This window comes from Ambystoma mexicanum, chromosome 10 (genome assembly GCF_040938575.1).
Source record: "Ambystoma mexicanum isolate Mex_15411 chromosome 10, UKY_AmexF1_1, whole genome shotgun sequence".
Lineage (NCBI taxonomy): Eukaryota > Metazoa > Chordata > Amphibia > Caudata > Ambystomatidae > Ambystoma > Ambystoma mexicanum.
In genome coordinates, this window is record NC_090932.1 from 609,286,511 (window position 1) to 609,312,026 (window position 25,516).

The 25,516-nt window shown below is 42.4% G+C and overlaps 1 protein-coding gene across 5 annotated transcripts in view; it reads right to left on the reverse strand.

Moving 5' to 3' along the window:
- The window catches only part of DOCK10 (dedicator of cytokinesis 10), a 2,208,289-nt gene that overhangs the window by 742,525 nt on the left and 1,440,248 nt on the right, over positions 1–25,516 (reverse strand). For all 5 annotated transcript variants that reach the window (XM_069618176.1, XM_069618179.1, XM_069618177.1 and 2 more), the window contains exons 30-31: positions 17,196–17,292; positions 16,912–16,956 (exon numbers count right to left, since the gene is read on the reverse strand). In XM_069618176.1, coding sequence (XP_069474277.1) covers positions 16,912–16,956; positions 17,196–17,292 — 142 coding nt within the window. The remainder of the gene's footprint in view (positions 1–16,911; positions 16,957–17,195; positions 17,293–25,516) is intronic.

The window sequence follows — 25,516 nt, forward strand, 5'->3', positions numbered from 1 at the left end:
ACTTTGGCAAGGGCTTTACTTTCAGAACTTGATTATTGTAATGCACTTTACCTAGGTGCCAGCAAATACATTACTAGTAAACTCAAAATCCTTCAGAACAACGCACTTAGAACAGCCTTAGACATCCCTAGAAGGTAACACATCTCAGTTGTCAGGCGGAATAAAAACTGTCTCTCTATCAAGGACAGAATACAACTTAAAACAGTCTCCATGACCCATAAATGTCTCAACAACTCAGCCCTTCAATATTTGATGGAAACATTTATCAGCAATATCTCCACACACCCTACTAGAACTTCTAATTCCTTCTGTCTAAGAGTCCCCAGATTCAAACTAAAAAAGCAGGCAGCAGCAGCTTTCCTGTTATGGCAGCCCAACTCTGGAACTACCTACCTACAACCTTAAGAGCAGACTAATCCTTCTACAACTTTAGGAAAAATGACAAAAATTGGTTCACGTCCAAAGACTTACTACAATCCTAATACTCAGATCCTAGGACATTGTAAACAGAACCTTCTTGCATCTGTGTAAATAACTTTATGTATCTATTCTATGTCTCATCATGTAACATTGTGTTTACTGACTTGTATCCAATGTAACTAAGAAAATGAAAATGCGTTGTAATGCGCCCAGATACCTCCTGGTATGGAGCGCTTTATAAATAAATAATCAAACAAAGGAGCAAGAGGAGGAAAAATAAACCATTGTTCTTTTGACTTTTGCCGTACAAATTGTATATAGCTGTGTTTTTGAGTAGAGTAAGAGGGGCCTGGTGTGTGTGTAATGGGAGAGAGTTTGTGATTGGGGAACACACCTGTTGGGGAGAGGGTTTTGTGGGAATTGTTCTATTAAATGTATTATGTTTATATTATAGTGGAGTAGGGGTGTTGGAGGCAAGACCTGCTGGAGGTTTTGTGTTAACAGTGGTTTTTGTATTGCGACAGGTTTTTGATGTTTTGTTCATTGTCGTATCATTTGTCTTATTGTGAAAAATGAGTGCGCCCATCAAACATATAAGTAAAGATTTCCAATGTTTAAGAACAAAATCTGGAAATATCATAGGGTATGGGTGAGAGGGACAGAAGGGAAGATGTATACCGTGTGGCCCGAGGATGGTACGCATGATAGATGATGCTGGGTGTGCAGTCATAATGTCGACATCAATAATGTCGACAGTCAAAATGTCGACAAATTAATGTCGAAAATCAATAATGTCGACATACAAAAATGTCGACATTTTACATTAATGTCGACATTTTTTCGAAATGTTGTATAAATAAATAAATATATATTTATTGTTGTGTTGTATGTGTTGAGTATGAGGGGTGGGGGGTGGCAGGGGGTATTGGGTGAGAGGGGTTGGGGGGGACATCCCCATAGTAAATGATATTCTTTTTATTTATTTGTTTATTTATTTATTGAATAATAAATAAATAAATATATAATTACTATGTGTTGGGAATGAGGGTGAGAGGGTGGTTGGGGGGGGTGTGGGGGGGTGTCAGGGGGGTGTTGGGTGAGGGGGGGTTGGGGGGGGACCCCCCCCATAGTAAATTAGACTCTTTTTGGTTATTTATTTATTGAAAAAAAAAATAAATAAATAAATAATTAGATTGTGTTGAGTATGAGGGGTGAGAGGGTGGTTAGGGGGTGTGGTGGGGTGGCAGGGGGGTGTTGGGTGAGGGGGGGTTGGGGGGGGACCCCCCCATAGTAAATGATACTTTTTGTTGGTTATTTATTTATTGAAAAAATAAATAAATAAATATATAAATAATTAGAATGTGTTGCATATGAGGGGTGGGAGGGTGGTGGTGTGGGGTGTGGGGGGGTTGCAGGAGGGTGTTGGGTGAGGTGTTGATAGTGTTAAGGGTTTATAGTCATATTGTCGAAAAAAAAATGTCGACATTTTTTTTTCGACATTATGACTTTTTACATTAAAAGTATAGAATGTCGACATTATTATTTTCGACATTATTTTTTCGACATTTTTGTCTGTCGACATTTTTTTGTCGACATTATGACTATAAACCATGATGCTGTCATTATTTCCACAACGTCCCAAGGCCTAAAGAAATCCCTTTCAATCTTTTTGAATAAATGAGAAGAACTGGGCCTCTCGCTGAATGTGGACAAATCAAAGGTCATGGTGTTCAAACCCCCACACGTGATATGTAAACAAATGAGATTGGAAGCTAGTGGAGCAATACTTGAACGGGTGAAACACTATGATTATTTAGGTTTGAGATTTCAGGAAACATGTGGCTGGACGTCCCAAGTCTTAAAAGCTTCCATCACTTTGGAGAAAGTGGGTGGGGCCATGTTGTCCTTTTACGTAAAGCATGGAGGTGGAGCAATTTCGCCTGATTTAGAGCTTTTCCAAAAACAGGCACTCCCTGCAGCCCTATATGGCGCTGAGCTTTGGGGACACGGGGACATTTCCAAGTTCAAAACTTATGAACAGAAGTTCTTGAAGTAACTACTAATATTGCTGGTTAGTGCACCCACAGCTTTGGTTAACCTCAAACTGGATTTGACCCTGTCCCTGATACCGACCCGGCCAGATTTCATTTGGGCAATGATCGGCAAACAACGTGATCTGGAAACCCATAGGGAGGCATTGTTATATTTTTTGGACCTGGATGGTGGTAAAAGCACTAAGTGGGCCTGACAAGTTAAGGCCATTTGCCAAGACCTGGATGTTTCAGGGTTATGGAAAAATCCAAGGGTACCTGTAACTGCCCAGGTACTGGCCATGAAAGTTAACCTAAAGTTGAGGAGCAGCAAGGTTTTGGTATTTGACACTGCCAAACTGAAACTGGGCTTGAAATACTTGGATGTTCGAATGTCACAAGGTTTTAAAGAATATCTTGATATTGTGACTCCTGCATTCGAAAGGTCCCTATATTTAAGGTTTAGATTGGGCATATTACCAGTCGCTTCTTTTAGAATAACATGGCGTCCTTACAAATGCCAGCGAATGCCCACGATGTAGGGCTCCTAAAAAATCAATTAGTAATTTTTTGTTGATCTGTCCCAGATTAATGAATTTGAGAAGAATGCATTTAAGACGGATCTTGAGGGATGTAGGGATACACCAAATAGAACGGGCTGTTAAATACTTGAGATAGTGTACTGATTTGTTTGTAGTTTTTGGAACAGCACATTGTATTCATAGAGCTTGGTTGCTTAGAAGCAAGAGCACGTGAACAATTATGAACTAGTTTAGCAATGGCAGAAGTGGACGAAGCTATGAGAGGTTCTCTTCATTCCACAGCAGCCATGTTTTATATTTTATGTAATTAAATTACTAACATACTTACAATGTTTTAATGAGTGTAGCTGCACCTTGAGATTTAATTGTTTGTAATTTGTGAATGTTGTTCCTCCTTTTAAATTTAAATAATGTTTTCCTTCACTTGTATGTACTTTATTGTTTGACAGCCAAAATAAAGCTTTTAGAAGAAGATAGGTGAATACTCGAACACATGTATGCATACTTGTTGACAACTCACAAATGTAAACTGTTGAAGAATAGACAAAGCATACTTAAACTATGGAAAGTGTATGAAGAGGTAGAATATATAAACTTGGGAAAAATAAAGGCCCTGTGCACAACTTCAACGGGAAAGAAATACCTATCGAAGGTGTCACTGAAGTCGACATAAAGATAGAAAAGCATCGGATGAGACAGGAAGTGTTGGTCACACCCATTAATGAAATACCATTTCTCATACGGACGAATTGCCTGAATAGATTATCGCCCATCATTGATGAGGTAAATGGAGTGTTGTGGTCCTTAGCCAAAAAGCTATTGAGACCTAAGAAAATAATGACTCAAAGCAGCAGTGTAAAAGAATGCCACACTGTTGCTAAATCTGAAAATGCAGTGGAAATATATCTTCAGAATGGCTGTGTGCCTAGTGTCACTGTCATCCTCATGTCTCAGGATGAAATACAAGGGGAAAAAGAGAAACCATCTTTGGAGATTATTTTGGACCCTAAGAAAAACTGGCAAAGAGAAATAGATGAAAACAGGTTGCGTTTTATCTAAATGAAGAAAAGTGAAAATCAAGTATTACTCCAGAGTTAATACAAAGAAAACATATTTCAACAATCTCAGAAATGCACATGGGAGAAGGGCAAGCATGGTTTCTTATCCATGTGAATGGGCATTCTGAAATGATTGAGGTCACTTTGGCACTTGAAGATGAAAGGAGTTTCATTAGTGAAAAGGTACTCCTGCAAATACTTGACAGAAAGGAGATCCCAAAGTTTAAAATAAAGAACCAACTCAACTTGGCCTAGGTAATCATGAGTTAGGACAAAGAATTGTAGGAAGATGCATGTTAAAGATCACAATATGCTCTAAGAACATTCATCACATTGTATGGACAGTGAGCGGGACACAATACACATTTTAATTTGAGAAATTACATCATGCACAGAATGTGTTTGGTATTAGACTATCTAAATCAAAAAGTCTGGTCAATGTTGGGTGGAGCCAGACCTGAATTTGAAGACAAAATACAAGCTTACCATTGTGCCCAAATGACACCATATGCAACTGAGCTTCAGGTGAAAAGGGATGTTACCATTACCACATTTACCAGACAATTTAAAGTAGCATTAAAATACAGGAAGGGACAACAGATAAAAGATTCTCATACATTTTTATGCCAAAATGAATCCATAATATATACCACTGATAGAGATCAGGGATGGACCCATTTAAATCCTGGTGGACAATAAAGGGTCTCAAGCCATTCCTTTGGAAGAGAATTCAGCATTTGGAATGGCAATACAGGAATCTTACTTAACTGCTGATTTTAGTAACCCAGTGATCAGGAACATCCCTGAAAGCTATGTGACTGCACAGGGTGAATTGCCAGAATCATTTGAGTCTAAGCCTAAATGAATCTTTCAAGTTCAGTCTGTGTACCCTTATGAGCCAAGTGAAATGGTATGCTGCCATCAGGATGATGGTACTCTATTAAAATTAGGTGAATCTAAGAAATAAAATCAGCATATGGAAGTGGAGGTCAATATTCCAATACATTTAAAGGTAGTGACTCTGCAAAGAGACACTGACACACGATTAGAGGAAGGTACAGAGGTTCCTCCTTTGGAGGATTTCCCAGAGTATTCTAAAATGGTAGAGGAGCAGATTCAAGCTGCAGATGCTTGCACAAATGAAGAGGAAAAAGACCAATTGAGAAAAGTATTTATGCAGTTCAAACAGGTTTTTGCCAAAGATGCCTAGGACTGTGGGCTGACCGATTTGCATAGGGCCACACCACCAGAAAGACATGGTAGGGAGACAGTATTTGTGTGTGGCAATATATACGTTACCCCTGGCATGTTTGGAATAACTAGCTGAAATAATCAAGAATTTAGAATCTAGAGAAATCATTAGGCCTATTCATAGTAGATCGAATACTACTATATTAGGTGTGCTAAAACCCAATGGCCAATGGCGCATGTGTGTAGATCTACGAGAATTGAAAAAAAAGGTACCGGTTTCAAGGTGGCCTCTTCCATTTATTCATCAGGGTCTTGTACGTGTTCACGGGTCAAAGGTATTTACTACCTTAGATCTTACAGCTATATACTGTGTGTGCCACTAGCTGAAGACATTCAAAATGTATTTGTATTTTCATTTGACAAATCACAATATGCATGGTTCCGGACCCCTTTCAGGTATGTCAATAGTGGGAGTGAGTTTGGGATATTCCTGAGAAAAGGCATACCCGGATGCAGCTAAAAGAGGTACAATAGTTTATGTGGATGATGTGCTAATCAAAAATGAAGATCTGAAAAGCCACTTCAATTAAATTAGACATGTACTCAGTCAGCTACAGAAGGCTGGGGCAAAAGTATCTTTACAGAAAGCACATCAGGGCAGAAAAAGGGTAAACTTCCTAGTCATGAAGTGACAGAGCATGGATTAAACCCACACAAGAAAAAAGTGGAAGCGATACATAAACTAAAAGACCCTATTAACTTGAAACATTTAAAGAGCTTCTTAGGAATGACAAGTTACAACTGAAAATGCATTGAAAATTATGCAGCGATTACAAAACCTTTGACAAGATTACTAAAGCAGGGAGTACCCTGGAAATGGGAAAAGAAACAGAGTGAGGCAGTGGCCATGCTAAAAGGGTGCCTAAAGAAATCACCATGTTTGGCACATCCAATGAAAAAACAGGATTTCTTTGTAGAAATTGGATTCACAGATCGATGTATGTCAGCAGTGTTATATCAAAAACACAATGTAAATAACAAAACCATTGCATATGCTAGCAAAGCATTGCCACAATTAGAGACCAAATGTAGTGATTGCGAAAAAGGGCTTCTGACAACTCTCTGGGGATTACAATATTTCTGTCCCATAATTCAAGGGGAGCGGGTAATTGTAGAAACAAATCACCAGCCTCTGCAATTTTTGCAAAGTTCGAGAATCAGATCAGGGAGTTTTGCCCAGTCAAGAATAGCTTCATGGACATTAGCACTTCAGGGATTTCTAGGAGAAGTAAGATATGGGCAAAATTAAGTTGCTCAATGGCTAGCGCAGTTGCAGGAGTGTGCAGCTGTCTTTGCAGCTGATGACACAGAGCTAGAGACACGTTTGAATGAATCTGAGCAATCCCCACACAAGGCCTTCAATGAAGAAACATGTAAGGACTTAACAACTGTATATGTAGATGGATGTGCATACCATATAGAAAATTATACTGAGAAATAACTTGTAGCAGGAATAGGAAATGTATATTTAAATGTGATAGCATTCCAAGAATAAGCATGAGGATGGGCCCCAAAAGCAGTCAGGTGGCAGAGCTGGATGTTATTAATAAGGCAATCTGTACAGCAGTAGAAGAAAACCTCAAAGAAATAGTGTTAGTCATTGATTCTGATTATGCGCAAAATAATTCTGTGGAGTATTTACCTGGCTGGAAGGTGAAAGGGATGCTTACATATAACACAAAGCCACTTAAACATGGCAAGATCATTTAAGCTATAGACACACTTGTGTCAGAAAATGACCTGATCATACATTGGAGGAAAATATGTGGTCATTTGAAAACACCAGGTGAGGATAAGGAAGGAAATGATAAGGCAGATCAATTAGCCAAAATTGGAGCTGTATTGGGGGAGTTATTTTCTATTCAAAAACTGCTTGGTGAAATACAGGTGGATGCGATAACACGCTCCAAAACTCTGAAAACAGTTGAACAGCCTGTGGCACAATGGTGTTTTGATACCCCATATCAAGACTTCACAAAAGAAAGATCTTATTCTAGGTCCCTTTTACAACCTTGTGCTAGATGCAGAACAACATACACTGACTGAAGAGGACTGCAAAGGGAAAGAGAAATTGAGGGTGTTATTATAAAACAAAAAGGAGAATTAGGTTGCAAGATGGACTGATGATTAGAGAATCCGTGACAGGCCAAATCTGTTGAGTAGTACCTTTGTCATTTTGGAGATTGATGTTACATCATGTCCACAATGCCATAACTGCAGGACACACAGGTTCACAGAAGACTTTGGACATTTGACAGGATTACCCCTATTGGCCACACATGTCTCAATATGTTGAACTCTACACCAGAGGGTGTTTACTGTGTGCCCAGTTTCAGCCTGCATCACCAGCCCATAGAGTACCATTAATAAAAAGGGGTTTGACACTCCCATGATCTGATTTAAAAGTTGACTATGTAGGGCCGGTGAGGAGATCAGCAAGGGGAAACAGGTACATGCTGATGGTCGTTTGTCTAATGTCTAAATGGGTGGAGTGAATTCCAGCTCCAGACTGCAGTGCACAAACAGCAGCTACTTTATTTGTAAATCATATTTTTTTGAGATTTGGTTTACCTCAATTAATAGAATTAGACCGTGGAAGTCATTTCACTAGTGCATTAATGACAACAATGGGGGTCATTACAAGTAGGGCGCAAAGGGATAACGGGCACCGGTAATGACACTGGTGCCGGTAAACACTTTGCGCCCTGCTACTAGTTCCCTTTGCGGGTCCTTCCTTAACCCCTGCTTTTAGCAGGCATTAAGGACGGGACCTGCAAAGGCACACTGGGGTCAATAACGGTCCCGTAATTTATGGTACCGTTATTGCCGCCTTCCCATTGAGCCCTAATGGGGCTCAAATGGGAATGGGGAATGGCCCTGGTAAATGGGGAATGACTGGTCCCTCCGACCTCCGAATGGACCAGTAATTACTCCATTCACCAGGCCGGAGCGGAACGATTTTGGAGGCAGCCATGCCGCAAATAGCGGCGTGGTTACCTCCAAAGTCGGAATGAGGCCCAATGTGGCACATTTTGGGTGTGAAGAGGAAGCTACATATTTCTTACTGGCCCCATCTTCAAGGGGGGTTGAACGGTTTAACAGAGCAATAGTTGACATGTTGAAAAAGTTTGTAGCTGAAGCGGGATCCAGCTGGGATTTGCGGCTTGCATTAGTACTAATGGCCCTCAGGTTGACACCCTCTAAATCAAACAAACTCAGTCCCCATGAGAGCTTGACAGGAAGACAAATTGTCACAACACTTACTTTACAGAACAAATGAACATGTTCTTGTAAATGCATCCACAACCCATGAATATGTGGAAGAATTGAGAAAGTGCTTGCAATTTGCATTTGCATTTAAACAGCAAAATTTGTCAAAAGGCTGCTGACAGTGCAAAGACATATTACGATAAGTAGACATCTGTGAGAGAATATGAGATAGGAACCCGGTGTACAAGTTTAATTTTGGGAAAAATAAGCATAAAAACACTAAATGTCTTGCAGCATGGCAAGGGCCATATCGAATTGTAGACAAGGTTTCACATGTGGTCTACAGAATTGCTAAAAAGGGAGGGAGAATTAATAGTGGAACAGTTTGCCCATGTTAATCAAATTAAGCCCTTGCACCCAAAACATGAAGTGAAAAGACTAGAGCGAATTGATATTAGCAGGGAGTCAAAAAGTAAAGTGCTTACCTATGAAATAGAATCACCATAGCAGGCCAATAGGTGTAAATAGTGTTAAGGTATCAAAATGGGGTTTGAAGGGATAGAAAGGGAAAAATATGTCAGATTAGTAAACAAAAATATAAATAAGTAAATAAGAGAAAGGGGTATTTATTGTAAATAAGTAAAGCCTCAGTTATTTGCATTATTTTATCAGGTTTTATGTTAAGATTGGTTGTATTTGAGACTGTTGCCTGAAAAGTGAGGTGTGAATTAGTGTGTTTAATTTATGCTATTTTCAGATGGTCCTAAAAAGATTTTTTCTGGCAGCATTATATGGTATTTTATGCATTATGTGCATTTGTATAGATAACATAATTTGATTTCAGATATCGAGTTAAAAAAGGAAAATAAATGGATTGATCTGCTTGATTCTTTAGTTTTCTTTCTTTTTTGCTCTAGAAAAATAATTGTTTTCCCCAACAGTGCACTGTATCTTTGGAAGCACCAGATCCCTGGAGGATGCCCCTGGAACTGAGTCCCCTGGAAAGCCTCCAGACCGATGAAGGGGGTGAAGATGATGACCCTGAAAGAAGTTCCATCTACAAAGAAGGGAGGTTTCATTCAACAAGAACGCTTTCCTGACTGACTGTTAAACATCATATTTTTTTATTATTATTTTTACAAACAGATTTTTTATTACAAATTGATTTTTCCTGATTCTTACATCAGACTGAGGTCACTGGCATAATTCTATGGACTTATGGTTTTTTATGTTATATTTTATTTAAAAAATATTGATTTTTCTTTTGCCCAAGACTAGAGATATATATGCAGAATGTGTTCCGTGTATGAATATTACCAATTGCATGTTGACTATTAAGATCAGCGCGATAAGACACCTGAGAGTTTGTAGCGCTATATAAATGCAAAAGTATTATTATTATTATTAAGATCAAAGTAACATATGATGAGGCTGGGATTATTGCATGTTTGTTTTTTCCTGCAATGATTTTGGGTTATGTCCCAGCAGAAAAAAGGAGGGGGTGTAGGAATGTAAACTCTCATTTCACCATCCGCATTTTAGCAAAGGTTTGCATGTTACCTAGGGCCAAGGGTATATGTAACTCAAGTTACTCATGTCTCTCAAGGGTATGAGACTCAGGCTGAATCTAATTAGATGCCAATGCACATAACATGCTCGAAAATAATCACTTTGCTACACAATGCTATTTTAATCGGCTGAGTTGTACTAAAAAAATAAAACTAACAGGAAACTAACATCCTCATGTACCTTACCCATTTAACATACAACAGACTCCCATAATGACATTTATTGCAAACCAGTCCATGATATAAACTGGATTCAGATTGATGGAAAGTGATTATAAGCTTAAAGCTGCGCTCGGTTTTAAAGTGTGGAATGTGACATCCGTTCTGCCAAAGACAGTGCATTGTCTCAGGGCAGGAAGCACTGGTGGAATGCAACACTTTCTCTTCAGCGATGCAATTGGAATCTTGGTTAAGGGGAGGTTCTTTTTTTGAGTGACACATGGGTTTTCGAAGCAGAGAGGGTGGGGCCATTCACTCACTCACTGGCGAATGAAGCAGAAGCTCTGGCAGAGAGAGCTGACTCCAGGGCCCTTATATCTGACTGACTTTGGGGAGTTGAAAGCTGACTCGTTCATTCCAGGCAGAAAGGGAGTGGACGTGATAACAATTCCCATATGATCAATATGGGAATATTGGCAACAGATTTAGGTAATTATACAGTAATTGAGGGGCGTGTAGTATACATGAGCAATGCTTACAGGCTGTGTGAGAGAAATAGGTTTTTTATTTTTTAAGTCATTCACGATCTATATTTTACGTGGATTTACATTTGTTAAGTGAGCTTTTGATAAAATAACAGGCTCCTAACTTCCTTATCAGACTGTGCCAGACTGTGCCAGCTACAAATGTGTAACTGAAGCTTATTATTTGAAAAACCAATTAATGTATGTGAGCTCTCTAATGAAATGCATTTTATTCATGTTTAATAAGTATACACCACTGTAAAGAAGTACAGCATAATGCAACTGTTGGTCATTTTCTGAATTTTTACATTTTATAAAGCCATAAACGAATTGGACTAGCATTTGTTTTGTGTCTGAATTATTGTTAACACATAGACTGTGGTCCAACAGGGGTAAGCCTATTTTAACGCAAGTTGTTATTCACATCACCACATGTGGTAAAACATAAAATACATTGTTTTCCTTGGGAGTTGAGTTTTCAGAAGTGCTGGGCATGTGTGAGTACAACTATTTGGTGTTATGAAATTATCAATGTATTTTGAAACACAGTCAAAAGGGCATAAGAGTGTTATTGTAGATGAAATATCACTGGGGAGCATGAGCTAATTATTCACAGTGTACCAAGTCCAGTACTTGTTTACCATTAGTTACCCTGGTAAAATAATTGTTAGGCAGAGTTCTGAAAATAGTCTCACCACTTTAAAAATACCCCAATAAGATTACCACAATATATTGCCAAGAGCTAAGAAAAATGCCACCAATCCAAAATACCACAAAATATCATGAGATACTAAATATATCCCAAAAAGATCAGTGTTCATTATGGGCTAAGTGCAGAGAGGTTGCCCCACTCAAGGAGCGTAAACAGAAAGTGCAGTAATGTTGAACAAAGTGAAGTGGCCCGGAGGCAAGTGCAAAAGACTGGAGGGGGAGCCTGGGACTTGTAGGCTCTGTAGGTGACCGGGCAACCAGTCAGCAAAAACTGAACAAAGTTAGGGAGGAGACAGAGGGTGGAGACAGAGGGTGGAGACAAAAAAAAGGAGGTTAGCAGGGGAGAGGGAGAGAGAAGGAGGAAGAGAAAAGGAAGGTCTTGAGGAGTTTCCGGAACTTAAGGTGCTCCGGTTCAAGACAGAGAGAGGCAGGTAGGCTGTTCCAGAAGGAAACACCTGCAGAGGATACAAAATTGCACCCAAATCTCTGCTTGTGAAAGCAGCTCACCTGCAGTGAGTTGGAGGAAAATGAGCGGAGGACTCTAGAGGGAGAGTATTTAGGAAGAGAGCACCTTAGGTAGTGCATGCCCCAGCCTCAGAAAGCCTTGTGGATTATGCAGAGGGTCTTGAACTTGATACTTGCAGCCACAGGGAGCCAGTGGAGGTATTTCAACACCAGAGAGATGTGCTCCCAGGGCTTGAGGCCAAGGATTAGTCTTGTGGTTCTGTTCTGAATGAGTTGAAGAGGACGAAGAGTAGAAGTAGGAAGATGGAGGAAGAGGCTGTTGCAATAGTCCAGCCTAGAGAGAACCAGGGCTCTCAAGGTGATGAGCATCTGAGGGAAATTGAGAAAAGGTAGAATACCTCTGAGGAGGTGTAGTTGGACTTACTGGAGATGTCTGAGATGTGGGAAGAGAAGGTGAGAGTCGAGTCAAAGATGACCCCAAGATTTTTTGCCTCATTGGTAGGTGAGGGCGCAGGGCCAAGGGAGGCAGGCCAGTGGGAAAGTGGGAGCAGGGGTCCCAATGAGGGCAATCTCTGTCTTACTGGCATTCAGGCATAGATCGTTAGCAGCACACCAAGCCTGAATTGAGGATAGACAGTCGGGGATGAGCAAGGAGGAGGAGGCCGAGGGTAGCCTGAAGGGAGAGCAGCGTGTCTTCAGCATAACACTGTAAGTTAGAGGTAAAGGTAGAGATCCTGTGGGCCAAGGAGGCCATGTAAATATTGAAGATCCAGGGGGATAGATTAGATCCCTGGGGGACACCACAAGTAGAGAGAGTGGTAGAGGAGAGTACGGGCCTGAGTTGCACCTGGGAGGGTGGGTCAGAAACAAAGGAGGTGAGCTGCGCCAGGGCTGATGTGTGATGCCCAGGGTATCACGGAGACAGGTGATCAGGATATTGTGGTTTACTGTATCGAAAGCAGAATAGAGGTCGAGAAGAATTAGGACAGAGGGAGAGTTGGTGTCAAGATTTGAGAGCAGGACTTCACAGGTGTTCGGAAGAGCAGTTTCTGTGCCTCTGTATGCTCTGAAGCCAGGCCTATGGTCATGGATATATCGAACAGATTCAGTATGGAGGGTAAGCTTCTCCAGGAGTTTTCTAAGGAAAGGGGTGATGGAGACAGGGTGATAGTTTGCCAGAATGGACGGGTCGGTGGAGGGTTTTTGAGCAGAGGGTCCATAAGAGTGCTTGAGAGGAGAGGGGAAAATTCCAGTGGCAAAAGAGAGGTTGCAGAGGTTGGTCAAGTCTGGAGCAGGAGTGTCAATATTGTCCTTGATGGTTTTGGAGAGGCAGGGGTCCACCGGCTTGGAGGAGGCGTTCATAGGCTGGACATGAATAGAGAGACATGGCTCGTGGATGATCTGTAATTGATAGTGTACCAATTTTGTAAACTGTACAATTGTGTGAGTATAAGTGAGGTTTAAGGATTAAGAATTACATTCATGTTTTTTCTAGTCAAATCTGTAATTAATTTTGCAAATTACTTTGACAACTGAAGAGTGAAGCCAATCATTAAAGTTAAACAGACACAGTAAAGAGATATTCCCCCTTTGCCTTTTGTATTAACATGTGCAGAGGGAAGGCTATACACTCAAGAGGATTGTGAATGTGATCCAGTAACAACCCAATCAGCAATAGTCCAACAATCCAAAATAAAGGGAATATCTAATCAAGGTTCTATAAATATAAATATACTATAATTACGCACACCTTTTTCAAAAATAACTTCTTCTTCTTCTTCTTCTTCTTCTTCTAATTATCGACAGCGTGGGCGGACCCACGCAGGCGCTTCCCCATCCAAAAGGATGATGTGCACCTCCCCACCAATCTTACACACAACCCTCACTTTCTCATAACTCCTCCCACCGCCCCCTCTGCCCCACAAAATCTAACAGCACACTGCTCCTTTCTCTGCCTCTCACCCGACTCCTCCCAGCAAAGCCTTCCCACTCAGTTCAGCCACTCCCAGCGCAGACATCCAAACCTTCATCAACTCTCTCTCCTCGACATGCCTCTCACACGCAAGCAGAAAATGTCCCACAGTCTCAGGCACCCCACACACCACACAGTCCCTCGACTCACGCTTCCCCACTCGAAACAGACTGTCATTCAGCCCCACGTGCCCTATCCTCAACCGATTCAGCATCACCTCCTCCCTCCTCCTCCATTCCAGTTTCCCTGCGTCCACCTTCACAGACACTTTCTCACAGACACCAACATCCACCTGCCCTTCACCCCACTCTCCTACCTCTCCTGCCACTCATCCATAACCCGCTTCACCACCACAGCCTTCACCTCATCCACACTCAAAGGTATCCTCACATCAACCGTTCCTTTCCTCATAACCGCACACGCCGCCAAATCCACCAACTCATTACCCAAAATGCCACTGTGACTGGGAACCCACGCAAACTCCAGATCCATCCCCCCACGCGCACACCGATCAATCTTCCTCCTGATGTCCAAAATCACATCCTTCCTATCACCATCCCCTGCCACAATCGCCTGCAACCCACTCAATGAATCAAAAAACACCACCACCTTCTCAAATCCCAACTCGCACACCCTATCAATCGCCAATGCAATCGCCACAAACTCAGCCGTACAAATCGATACGTCATTAAGAGTGTAAGGTGTTCACGGATGGTTCGAAGGATCCTGTGTCTGGGAGAGTGGGTATGGCGTATTATCTGGAAAGCACTGGGGAGTTCAAAAATAACTAAATATAAAAACACTACACAAAACCCACCCCTCAGGAAATAATCAGAATATGCTAAGATTGCATGATGCAGCACTCTGTGTAGTAAATGAGAGATGATTGGCAATAAATAACCACAATAGACAGCAAGGATGCTTTTGACTCGATGCACAGTTTGAGTGGGGTAGTTCAGTGCAGTTTTCGGAGGATGCAGTTTGATGCATCCCCCAGGGTCTGGTCGACTTTCGATGAAGATCAGCAGCAAAGATGCTGGTTGTTTGAAGAGCGGTTCAAACGATGCAGGTGCAGCAATGGTTTCTTATTAGAGCTGACGCAACGATGCGCTAAGCAGGTGCGGTGCAGTGGCGAACTGGTTTGGAAGGTACAACACAGTGGTTCGTAGATCAGGTGAATCCCAAAGGCAGCACCAGAGGTCCCTATTGGTTTGAATGCCCCAAAAGAGCTCAAATCATGGTTGCCACAAGTCTCAATCCACACACTCAAGGATAAGGTTTAGTCCTTGTTCTTGGCCTTCCAAACACAGGGAAGCTGGCCCACAACTGCAGGGGCCCTTCTGTACTGTGAGGTGCCGGGTACTGTTTTGGTTGTCACCCCCAATGTGCCCTGGGAATGGCTAGGGAGCAGAACTTGCCTCTGCCTTGTCTTCACATCCAGCGGAGGGATTTGGGAAGGACTGCTTCCTCAGCAGAGGTCTAATGAATTCCTCCACATGTTTATATTCATGGGTGAATCAAAGAAGGAGTTAGATACCCTTCTATCAAATGCAAAAGTCTGCAGGTGATAGGACACAAGCAAGACTGCTTTAAGGGTCCAATTCCTGTCCTTGGAAAAAGTGGACTTTGGCTTCTAACATCATACCCAAAATATTTTGTGCTGCAGGAAGTGAAGAGGGCAGGAAGGAAAGATAGTGGCAGGGAGAAACACGATGGTGGCAACTTCCTCCAGCAAAAGGGAGATCCCTCTGTTTTCACTAAATCCACCCCCTTCCCATCTCAAGAGAATCAAAGGCCCTTTTGGTATGCAGCACCTTGTTGTAAAGCAACTCATTGTGAATGGGTGTTCACTTTGATTTCTGTTCTAAGGACAGCTTACTGTGGAGTGACTGTCTCTCTAGGGAAGGTGTTACCTGCCCTCACAAAGGAACAAAGAGAGGTAACCCCCAGGGCTATAGCCTTGCTGGCAGCAGCAAAGACAGCCAGGCGTGGGGGGAATAAACATAACCGTTCAACAGCTGTGCTGAGTTCACATGGCTGACATATGTGTGAAAAAATTGATGTGGCTTGTATAAACATGAGAGATGCAATTCGCCACACATTAATCTCAGGTATGGCTTATTTGTACAGATTACGTTCCACCAGGATAGCATTCTCATATTGATTTAGTTTTTGCAACGGCGCGTATATCTTAAATGCAGGCCCTGTGCTGCACAGACTGGGCTGTCACTAGCAGCTATCAAATGGGCACCTGTGTCCCCTGAACCTGCCCTATGCCACTGTAGAGGAGGTGCGCAGATCAGTCGACTTATCCAATAGGGATCAGATGTGCACTTTGCTTTTGGCATGGAGCTCATGAAAGGGGAATCTGATTCACATATAACCCTTTCTGAGATGGAATTACCTGCATCATTGCATTAATAAAAATCAAAAAAGCCAGTGCTTCTACACTCTTGCCTGATGGACATTTTTCACAACCTCGCTAACCCATTTTCTGTTGCTTTGGAAGATATTATAATGGGGAAGGTTACACTAAAATCTCCCCAAAACGTTTTGTAATTGTGTTTTACAGGTTCTACATTAACCAGACACACTCAGTGTTGACCTTTGAGCATGTAACCTTCAAGAACAGTAACATAATGTGTTTTAAACAACTACTCCATTGCTGCTTATCTGTTCAACATCGAATCTCCAAACAGGTAAGGTCTGAAGCACATGCAGAACTTCAATATCAATTATATTGTGATCAACTCAAGAAATTCTACTCTTTCTGACTGCATCACTCAAATATTTGAACATTAAGATTTCAGTTTTTAGTGCGCTGTAAAGCACACAACAAGACAAGCGAGCTTGGGGCAATACACTCCAACCCCCTTTCTGGACAGGTTTAGGAGTTGTTTGAAGAGCATCTTTAATACCATTGAGAATTATGCTGATTATACAGTCGTGAAAGGGATATAAAAGCTAACAAAATATTACAGGAAAGGCAACTTCATATTACCTGATGCATGGAATCCCTGAGTTGAATCTGAAGGCGTTGCTGTGTCTTGGTATAAAAAAAGAAAACACATGAAAAGTAAGAATTAACACATTTTTGCGTTATATATTCATAAATTATAGATTATTTAAGCAAGGCACTCGTTCAATAATAAAAACATAAAATGATCTAATAACCACTTTATTATGTAATGAAAACATTGAGCAGTCTTCTGATGTGCATATACCACCTTATAAAAGAGAGTGATGACAAGCACACTATTGCTGGTTTTGAAAAGTGATGGTTACCTGGAATGTTTGCAGATCGGATTGGTAAACACAGAGGAATAAAGTGCTCATGGTTACATACTTCTTGTAGAAAATCAAATTTGTACTGGTATAAAATCTGAAAAAGTAAATCATAAAATAGTTAGATATTTTATAAATGCCCATTTACAGAGTCGTTGTATTGATACATTTAATATAAATTAAAACATTCATTAAGATGTTAACAGGATCGACAGACATAAAAGAAAGATACAAATACTTAAATATCACTTTGAATGTTTTTCTCATGAAGCCCTTGGAGCAAATGTGCCTGTCCATGGACAACAAGAGCAACACGTGCTGTCCCTGTCAAGGACACGTTGGGGGTGATTTTCTAATGAACTGAAGCCAAATTGGCCGTCCTAAGGCAAATAAGAAGGGCAGCAAAGAGGAGCTAGCATCTCCACGTTGCTTTCCTTGTCTGTCTCCTGAGCGCATTTGATTTTATGCCTCTGTGAGCTTTTCATGCAGCTGTAAAACCAAAGATTCCAATGGAATAAGTCTTGCTTTTACAACTGGGAGCTCTTGTTCGATGTTGTGTAATGTAATCAAAATGTGTAAGAGCCATTTGTATTGCAGAGAGGAGGGACGAAACACAACTTGCATTTTCACTGCCTCCCTTTCTCTCTGCACACAAATGCTCCAGTATTTGTGCCAGTATGCATTTTCATGCCGGCACAAATTTTGCAAACCCTTATGGAGCTTGCCAGATGTATGTGCCAGTATAAAGCTGACAGATTTCATAGTGATGGATTGTAAATGAGCCAACAATGCTCCCATGGTATGCAGCATTTAAAATGAAACACTTCCATCCATGCTTTAAAGGCAGGCAGCATTTACAATTACAATTAAATGCTGCCTACCAACTGGCATGGCAGTCAGCTTTTAATTGTAAATGCTACCTTCCATGTGAGCATAGTTGTCAGTAGTTTCTCATTTGCACTACAGAGGGCATATGTGCAGGACAAAAGGCATCGTACATGCTTGCACACTGTCTTTTGCCCTGCACATTTGCATTCTGCCATGCAAATGACCAAAATGTGATGGCCTGAAGCAGCCTACTTTTATGTCTACACAGAACAGCTCTGGTGTATAGCAGGCACATTTCATTGGAATACATTATAAAACAGCATCTGTGTCACAGTTTGAGAAACTTGGTTGTACAGTACAGTTAGAGTGCAGGTATAGAAATAGTACTTGTTGGCAGAATATTCAGTGGGTTTGGGGGCCACCTGGCCACCTAGCGCTCCTTGGTGTAGCAAGGTTGACTCTTAATATCCTCATTGAAAAGCCAAGTTTTTAGTTTTTTGCGAAAGGACCAAAGTGACGGGTCTGTCCTTAGTTCCGTTGGCATGGCATTTCAATAGTTGGCTGCAATAACAGGAAAGCTGCTTTTTTGTCTTTTGTATCTCTGTGTGGTCCCCTAAGTAGGTTGAGTGGTTTGGTCTGGCTGATTCTGATTTGGGGATCAGGTTTGACAGGTATCGCAGAGCGGTGTTGGAGAGGCATTTGTGGGTGAGCGAGAGCTTTTTTAATTTAATACGGTCTCTGACTGATAATCAGTGGATATTTCTTCTGATAGTGGTTATGTGGTCTGATTTTGGGATATTAAGTGCCACTCTGATGGTGTTATTTCGAACAATTTGGAGCTTCTTGATATTTTTCATGGAGGAACCTGCAAAGATGGCATTGCAATAGTCTATCCAGGAGAGGATAAGAGCTCTGGCCAAAGTGATGCAGTTCTCCATGGTAAGGTACAGTCTACATGCGGTGTAAGTTGAGGCCAAAGTGATGGCATTTACTTGGCTGGACATGGTGAGTGATGAGTCAGGGTACACTCCTAGTGTCTTGACTTCTTTGGCTACCGTAATGCTATTTCCATCTATGTCGAAGGTTTGGTAGGCAGGTGGGATGCTCTTCAGCAGAGGCGTTGCTAGGGGGGGCTAAGGGGGCTATACCCCCTGCTCTTTTGGTTGTAGCCCCGGATAGAATCTCAGGAGCTACAACCAAAAGGCTAGCTAGCCCCCAGTCCCGACAGTTCTGACATCAGCGTAGCCCGGGTCCTTTCCAGACCTAGCAACATTAAGACAGATTTCATTTTGGGCCATCCAGGCTTGAATGAAGAGGTAGATAGCATGTAGTGCTTTAGAATTGGTGTCATAGTCCCCTGTGATAGAGAGTAGTACTTGGGTGCTGTAAGCATAATTTGTGTATGTGATGCCCAATTTGTCTAATCTATGAAAGAGAGGTTTTGCGAATGTATTGTACATTGTGGGGGATACGCATGATCCCTGAGGCACTCCGCAGGTGACCGGGGTAGGGCGTGTAGCTGCCGTGGACAAGAAGACACTCATGGAACGGTTCGTGAGGAACAATTCGATCCAGTTCATGGCGTTGTTGGAGAGGTGAGCATCGCTAGATAGGTGGCGGCATAAGATGTTGTGATTTAGAAAGTGAAATGCCTTCAAGAGGTCCAGTAGTAGAAGGATGGCTAGGTCGCGCCTGTCTCTTATCTGATCCATTTGGGCTTTTAGATCTACCAAGGCCGTTTCCATGCCATGGCCTGGGCGGTAGCCTGACTGGCAGAGGCCATGAAGGTTATGTGTTTCAATGTAGTTCTGGATTTGTACATAGGCTACCCTATCTAGACTTTTTAGGAGGAATGGCACAATCGTAAAAGGCCTGTAGTTGGTTGGCACGTTTGGTTCTAAAGTTGTTTTTTTCAATAAAGGGGGTACCCAGGCTTCCTTCAAGTTATCTGGTACTTTATTAGAGGCAAATGAGTTATTTAATAATGAGGTGACGAAGGGTGCCAGATTGTCTGTGCACTCTTTGATAAGCGTGGCTGGTCAGATGTCACCTTGGCAACTCGTAGGTTTTCGGCCTTTAATGGTTTTGATGGTCTCCTCTATGGTAATAGGGGAGGATTCAAACTTTGGGAAAGGTTTTGGAGGGTTATGTTCCAAAGTGGGTTGGACTGGGGCAGTACATTTCAGTTTTTTTAAATTAATCTTTAATTGGAGGTAAAAGATTTTATCCGTAAGTGCTTTTTGTATATTTTCACACCAGGCTTGGTCCTTATTACAGAGGTCTGGTGTTAGTGACAGTGATTCTGATTCCCATTGGACTGAGAACAGCTCCTTAGTACCAGAATTGGCATTCTGTATGCACATGTTGTATGTGTTGCTCTTTGCTAGAAAGGTTGCTTCTCTGTATTCAGTAGGTAGTGTGGCGAATTGTCGTTTATTGTTGTTGGAAGTTTTTTTTTCCAATTGCTTTCTGTATTCCTTATTTTGTTCCATAGGTCTTTGAGTTCTGGGGAGAACCAGTGATTGATGCAAGATATGGGTTTAGCTTTGCAGTTACCCATAGTTTCCGCTTTGTTGATTGCTGCCTCCATAGTCTGGTTATAGGTGGCTACCAAGGAGGATAGATCAGCAGTGTTCCCTTAGTGTGTGGTGAGTGGTGTGAGTAGCAGTAGCATGTTATCCGGCGTGATGTTGCAGTGGTTGTGGGTCTGAGTCGCAGGTGCGATGCTGGTAGGGGTGCATGCTTGAGTTCATGTGTTGATTGAGAATAGTATTATGTTGTGCTCTGACCATGGGCACGGGTTGTTGCTGATATGTGTAGTGCAATTATGGTCCGCAAGCCAGTCAAGCATTCAGCCTTCAGCATGTGTAGGACCTGTGGTGCCCAGGGTGAAGCCTTGTATTTCTGTGGTATTGGCCAGGGTTTTGGCTTGGGTGTCGGAGCTGTCATTAAGTCCTAGGTTAAAATCTCAGAGGATGAGGACTTTTGAAGTAGGTTTTAGGTCTGTGGCCAATAGTGCGGCAATGTCCTTGTCAAAGGAGGATATGGGGCCTGGGGGTCTATATATGCGATGTATAGTTACGGAGGCAGTTGTTGAGATAGACATTTTGGTGGACATTAGTTCACCTGAAGGGAAGGCTGGATTGCGAATTTCTTGTATGTTAAGGTTCATTTTGGAGCTGTAGGCAATACCGCCCCCTTCAGCAGTGGTTCTATCTTTCCTAATGATAGAGTAGCCGTCTGGTAGGGCGAGGGCCAGGGAAGGGGCTGCTGTTGGATGCAGCCAAGTTTCTGTTATGGCGATAAAGTCTAAGTCATTAGTGGTAATGAGGTCGGATATGACCAGGGCGCGTGCTGGGAGGGATCTGGTATTGATAAGGGCTCCCCTTAAGTGTGTAGATGTGTTACTGTCTATATCCCAGTTGAGTGTCATCATAGTTTTAGTTGGGGCAGGTAGTCTCATGGGTACTGTTGATTGATTTTTCTTGATCTGGCTCCGCAGGGCAGTAACAGTTGGTACCATTAAGTTAGTTGTAGGTGTACTGGAATGAGTTTGGATGCCAAGGGAGTTAGCAGCTGTGAATTGGTTTGGGCTTCTGGTGAATTTTTTGTCCTATCCCTAAGTCTTTTGTTTCTCTGTCGAATAGTAAGGAAGTAGGTTCCTATGGAGTAATTGTGCTGCTTAACCAAAGTTAGACATGAAGGTGGGTTGGAGGTGGGAAAGGGGAATACTTTGGTGGTATTATTCAAGGTGAGATTATTGCAGGTTTTGAATTGCAGCATTTGGGGGAGGAATGAGGTGGGCCGGATGGAGTCAGATTTTGGGAGTGCGTTGGCCATACCTAGAGTAAAAGGTAATTGGACAGATGACAAGGCTTTGGGCTGTGAAGTTGCATGACACCGCCGTATGGTTAGGTAGTGGGCTAACAAGAGGAGGGTCGTGCAGTGTATTTAAACCAATGCTGTTTCCTGAGCACGGAGGGTGCCACGCACTAATGTGAGTTAACAACCGTAAGGATCTATATATAGGTGCAGTTGACCAGCGTGCTTACTCTGCAGCCAGGCACAGGTTAGGTCGAGCGCAAGGCCAGGTTACTCTGCCTTATGCCAGTTGGCTGAATACGAACCTTGATATTTTTCCTCGAGAGGATTAGGCAATAGATGCAAATCCTGATGTAGGAGAGGTTAAATGCAGCACAATGCGGATCTTGGAGACCTGCTAGATGCAGCACAATATGGTTTTTCGAAAAGAGGCTGACTGTGGCATGATGCAGAATTAAAGGACAGGCTAAATGTGGAGCAATATAGTTTTACCAAAAGAGGCTAAATGCAGCACAATGAAGATCTAAAAGACAGGCTAAATGCAGCCTCGGTAAGGAGTGTCTGGACATGCACCATGGAAGTCGGTTAAGTGTACCATGTGCTCGCTGAGGAGGAGGCAGTAGGTTTACATATGAGGCACTTGAAGTAGTTCAGACGTGGCCCCAGTAGTAGTTTAGGAATTGTTCAACAACTGAATATGGGGAGAGGGTGGAAGGCAATAATTTGTCTCGATCCTCGATGGTGGTGGGAGGCAATGTGTTGGCAGGGCAGCTTCTGAGCGTGTGGAAAGGGAGCAATTGTAAACAGGTTGATTGTATATGCTTTGTGATGAGCAGAGCAGAATGCTTACCTTGGCCTCATGTCTCCAGCCTCCACGCCGACACAAATAGAGACAAGCAGGGCCTTGAGTGTGGGCCTTCGGTGGGGGGCTGGCTTTTACCTGTCGACTCCCTATTAGTTGGGTGTTAGGCAGAATCACTTGCAGTACCCTTTGGGAACACTAAAGGCAATTAGGACTACAAGTGTAAGCACAATTTTACCTTTGCTACACGCCTGTACTACACAGTAAAGTGTTAGCGATGGCTGAGCAGCCAGACTTATCTCAAGAGTTTAAGTGAGCAGTAGAACAAGTTACACAAAGGACCAACCAATACAGTGATTCAAGTAAACACTTACTCAAGGTTTCTTGGTAAAAGAATATACATTTATTTACTCAATCATTTATAAACCATTACACTAGCACAAACAGCTCAATATCACACAAAGATACACCACAAAAATCCATCCTGTAAGTAACTTAACAAGTTTAGCTCAAAAATAAAGTGTGAGCAAAATGGCACTTTAGATACTTAGAAAAGGAGGCAAAAGATAAGGTTATACGAATAGACAGCCCAAATACAATCATAGGCAGGGCAAAGGGTTTAAGTTAAATACAACCAGCAATTCTTCTCAACAGGCCTGGGCCAAAGTCAATGGTTCAGAGTCTTTTGTATAAGATAGCACAGTTCTGGTAAGTAACGCTTAAGTCTTTGCTACAGATTTTTAAAGGATTTGGCTAGGCGAAAAGTTTGACGAATGTTTAGGGAAGGACAAGCCTTCTTAGTTGAGGAAAGTTTCACGCACTTTCTCGATGACCGAAAAGATTTCCGGACCGTGTTTGCACAGTACCTTTTAAAATGAAGAAAGCTGTAGCTGAGACAGTTGTTCCTGGCAGTTCGAGCAGATCTCGCTGTTCCTGTGCTTAAATCGTGGGGGCAAGAAGGAGGACATCGGGAGGTCCTGCACTGCCCAGGGAAGAGGCAAAAAGCTGTAGCAAGACTTCGGTTTAAGGTTTGAGTGCCTAAAAGTCCCCCTGGTTTTCTTCCCTCTTCTTCCCTCTGGCTATCCGGTTCTCAGCAGCACTCTACTGAAAATTCGAACAGAATAGGATGTTGTCCGGGTGGCTTATGAGTTGGTTGTTCCCACCAAACTCAAGGGAAGAAGTTAACCTTGAAGGGCTTCTCTGTCGCTTGGAGTTTCAGGCAATTCGGACCTGCAGCAGGGCTTCAACGGTCATCCAGGAGTTGCAGCAGTCCTCTTCCTTTAGCTCATCTTCGATTCTTTCGTTCCAGTGGTCGACTCTGCTTTCCAAGTCCCAGAGACTCACTAAGAGTTTTCCCCCATTCCTTCATCCTGGCTGTCAATCACACAGCAGGTTGGCTGTCCTTGCCGGACGGTCAGCCAGCCAATCATACCAGAGTGCATTCAGGTCTCCTAGGAGACAAAGCACAGGGAGTTTCGGGCCCCTCCCTCACATCCTGTCCACCCCAGACACTCTGGCACCAGAGGAGGGCTTCAGCACAGAAGCCCGCCAAAGGGCACGAACAAAGGGACAAAACCTGGTTTGGCACGCAGAGTTACACACAAGAAGGACTTTTCCTAAAAGAAATGGAGAAAAAAGATGACCGGAGTCTGTTTTTACAGATAAGTTGAAAAACATGCTACTCCTGATTTTGAGCTAACGTTGTTAGGGGTCACGAAAAATCACGGTAGTTGATCTAAACCACTGCCACCAGCCATTTGAAATAGGAAAAGGTAACATTTTACTGTTACCTGAGTGTTTAGACTTAGGGGAAGCTAAGCAACCCCTCCAGCACTCTATAGTAAGATAGGGTGTGCTGGGTCAGTAAATTTAAGAAGACTAGTAAAGTCAATTTAACTTTACATGTCCTGAGAGACAGTAGTCATTCTCAGGGAAGGTATTTAAACATTTGGGCAGTCTGAAAAGACACCCCTGTGCCACTGCACTGAAGGTGCTGTGTGACACACAGAAAAAGATGATTCCACTGGAGTTGTTTTAAAACTCCTTAACCAAAGAACAACAAGTAAAACACACCAAATACATGGAAGAATGGGAAGAAAAGGCTCACACTCTTCCCAGGTAAAAAATGAAATCCTAGAAATCCAGAAAAACTTCTGGTGGTCTCAAAAGGTAGGGGAAAATAGCACATTTGGAGGATTCTCCCTAGCATTGGGTTTTGTAGGTCAGAGGACCAATGGTGGCTGTGATGCGAACCGCATCAGGGAAATTCAGGCAGCACACCAGTGTGTTTGAGTGTATGCTTCCTCGTTAGGCGGGCGTGCCAACCGTAAAGATAAGTGTCCAAATGCACAAAATAATGCTCGTTTCTGCGAGCGGTGGATTTAGCAGAATAAAATGCTAATTTCAATGCGTAAAAGCACCTTCTCGCCGCGTTGATCAGATCAAGGGAGGAATTTCTACTTCTGCTCAAAGGTGTAGCCCTAGAGGCTTACCTTACTGGGCAGCTGTTAGGGACCCTTCACAGGCCTCCTTTTCCTCTGGCGGCAGCAAGGTCAGTTCCACAGCTTCCATGTGGGTGCTGTCGATGTTAGAGGAACATGTTCTGTTATGTTAGCTAACCAAGTAGAGCCACCCAGGTCTGAATCTTTCTGGTTATAAATCTACCACTCTCATCCCAAGCAGCCATATCTTCTAGTAAGTTCCCCCTGCCTGGGGGAAGACCATATCAGAACAGGTGATCTTCAAATGTGTGATGGGGCAGCACGAGACTCAGGTGCAGATTGGAACATTTTTAAATTCCACAGACAGGCATGATGAATTAAGAAGGATAAATTAGAGAATTTGCACAATGCAGACACTGGGTTGCTGC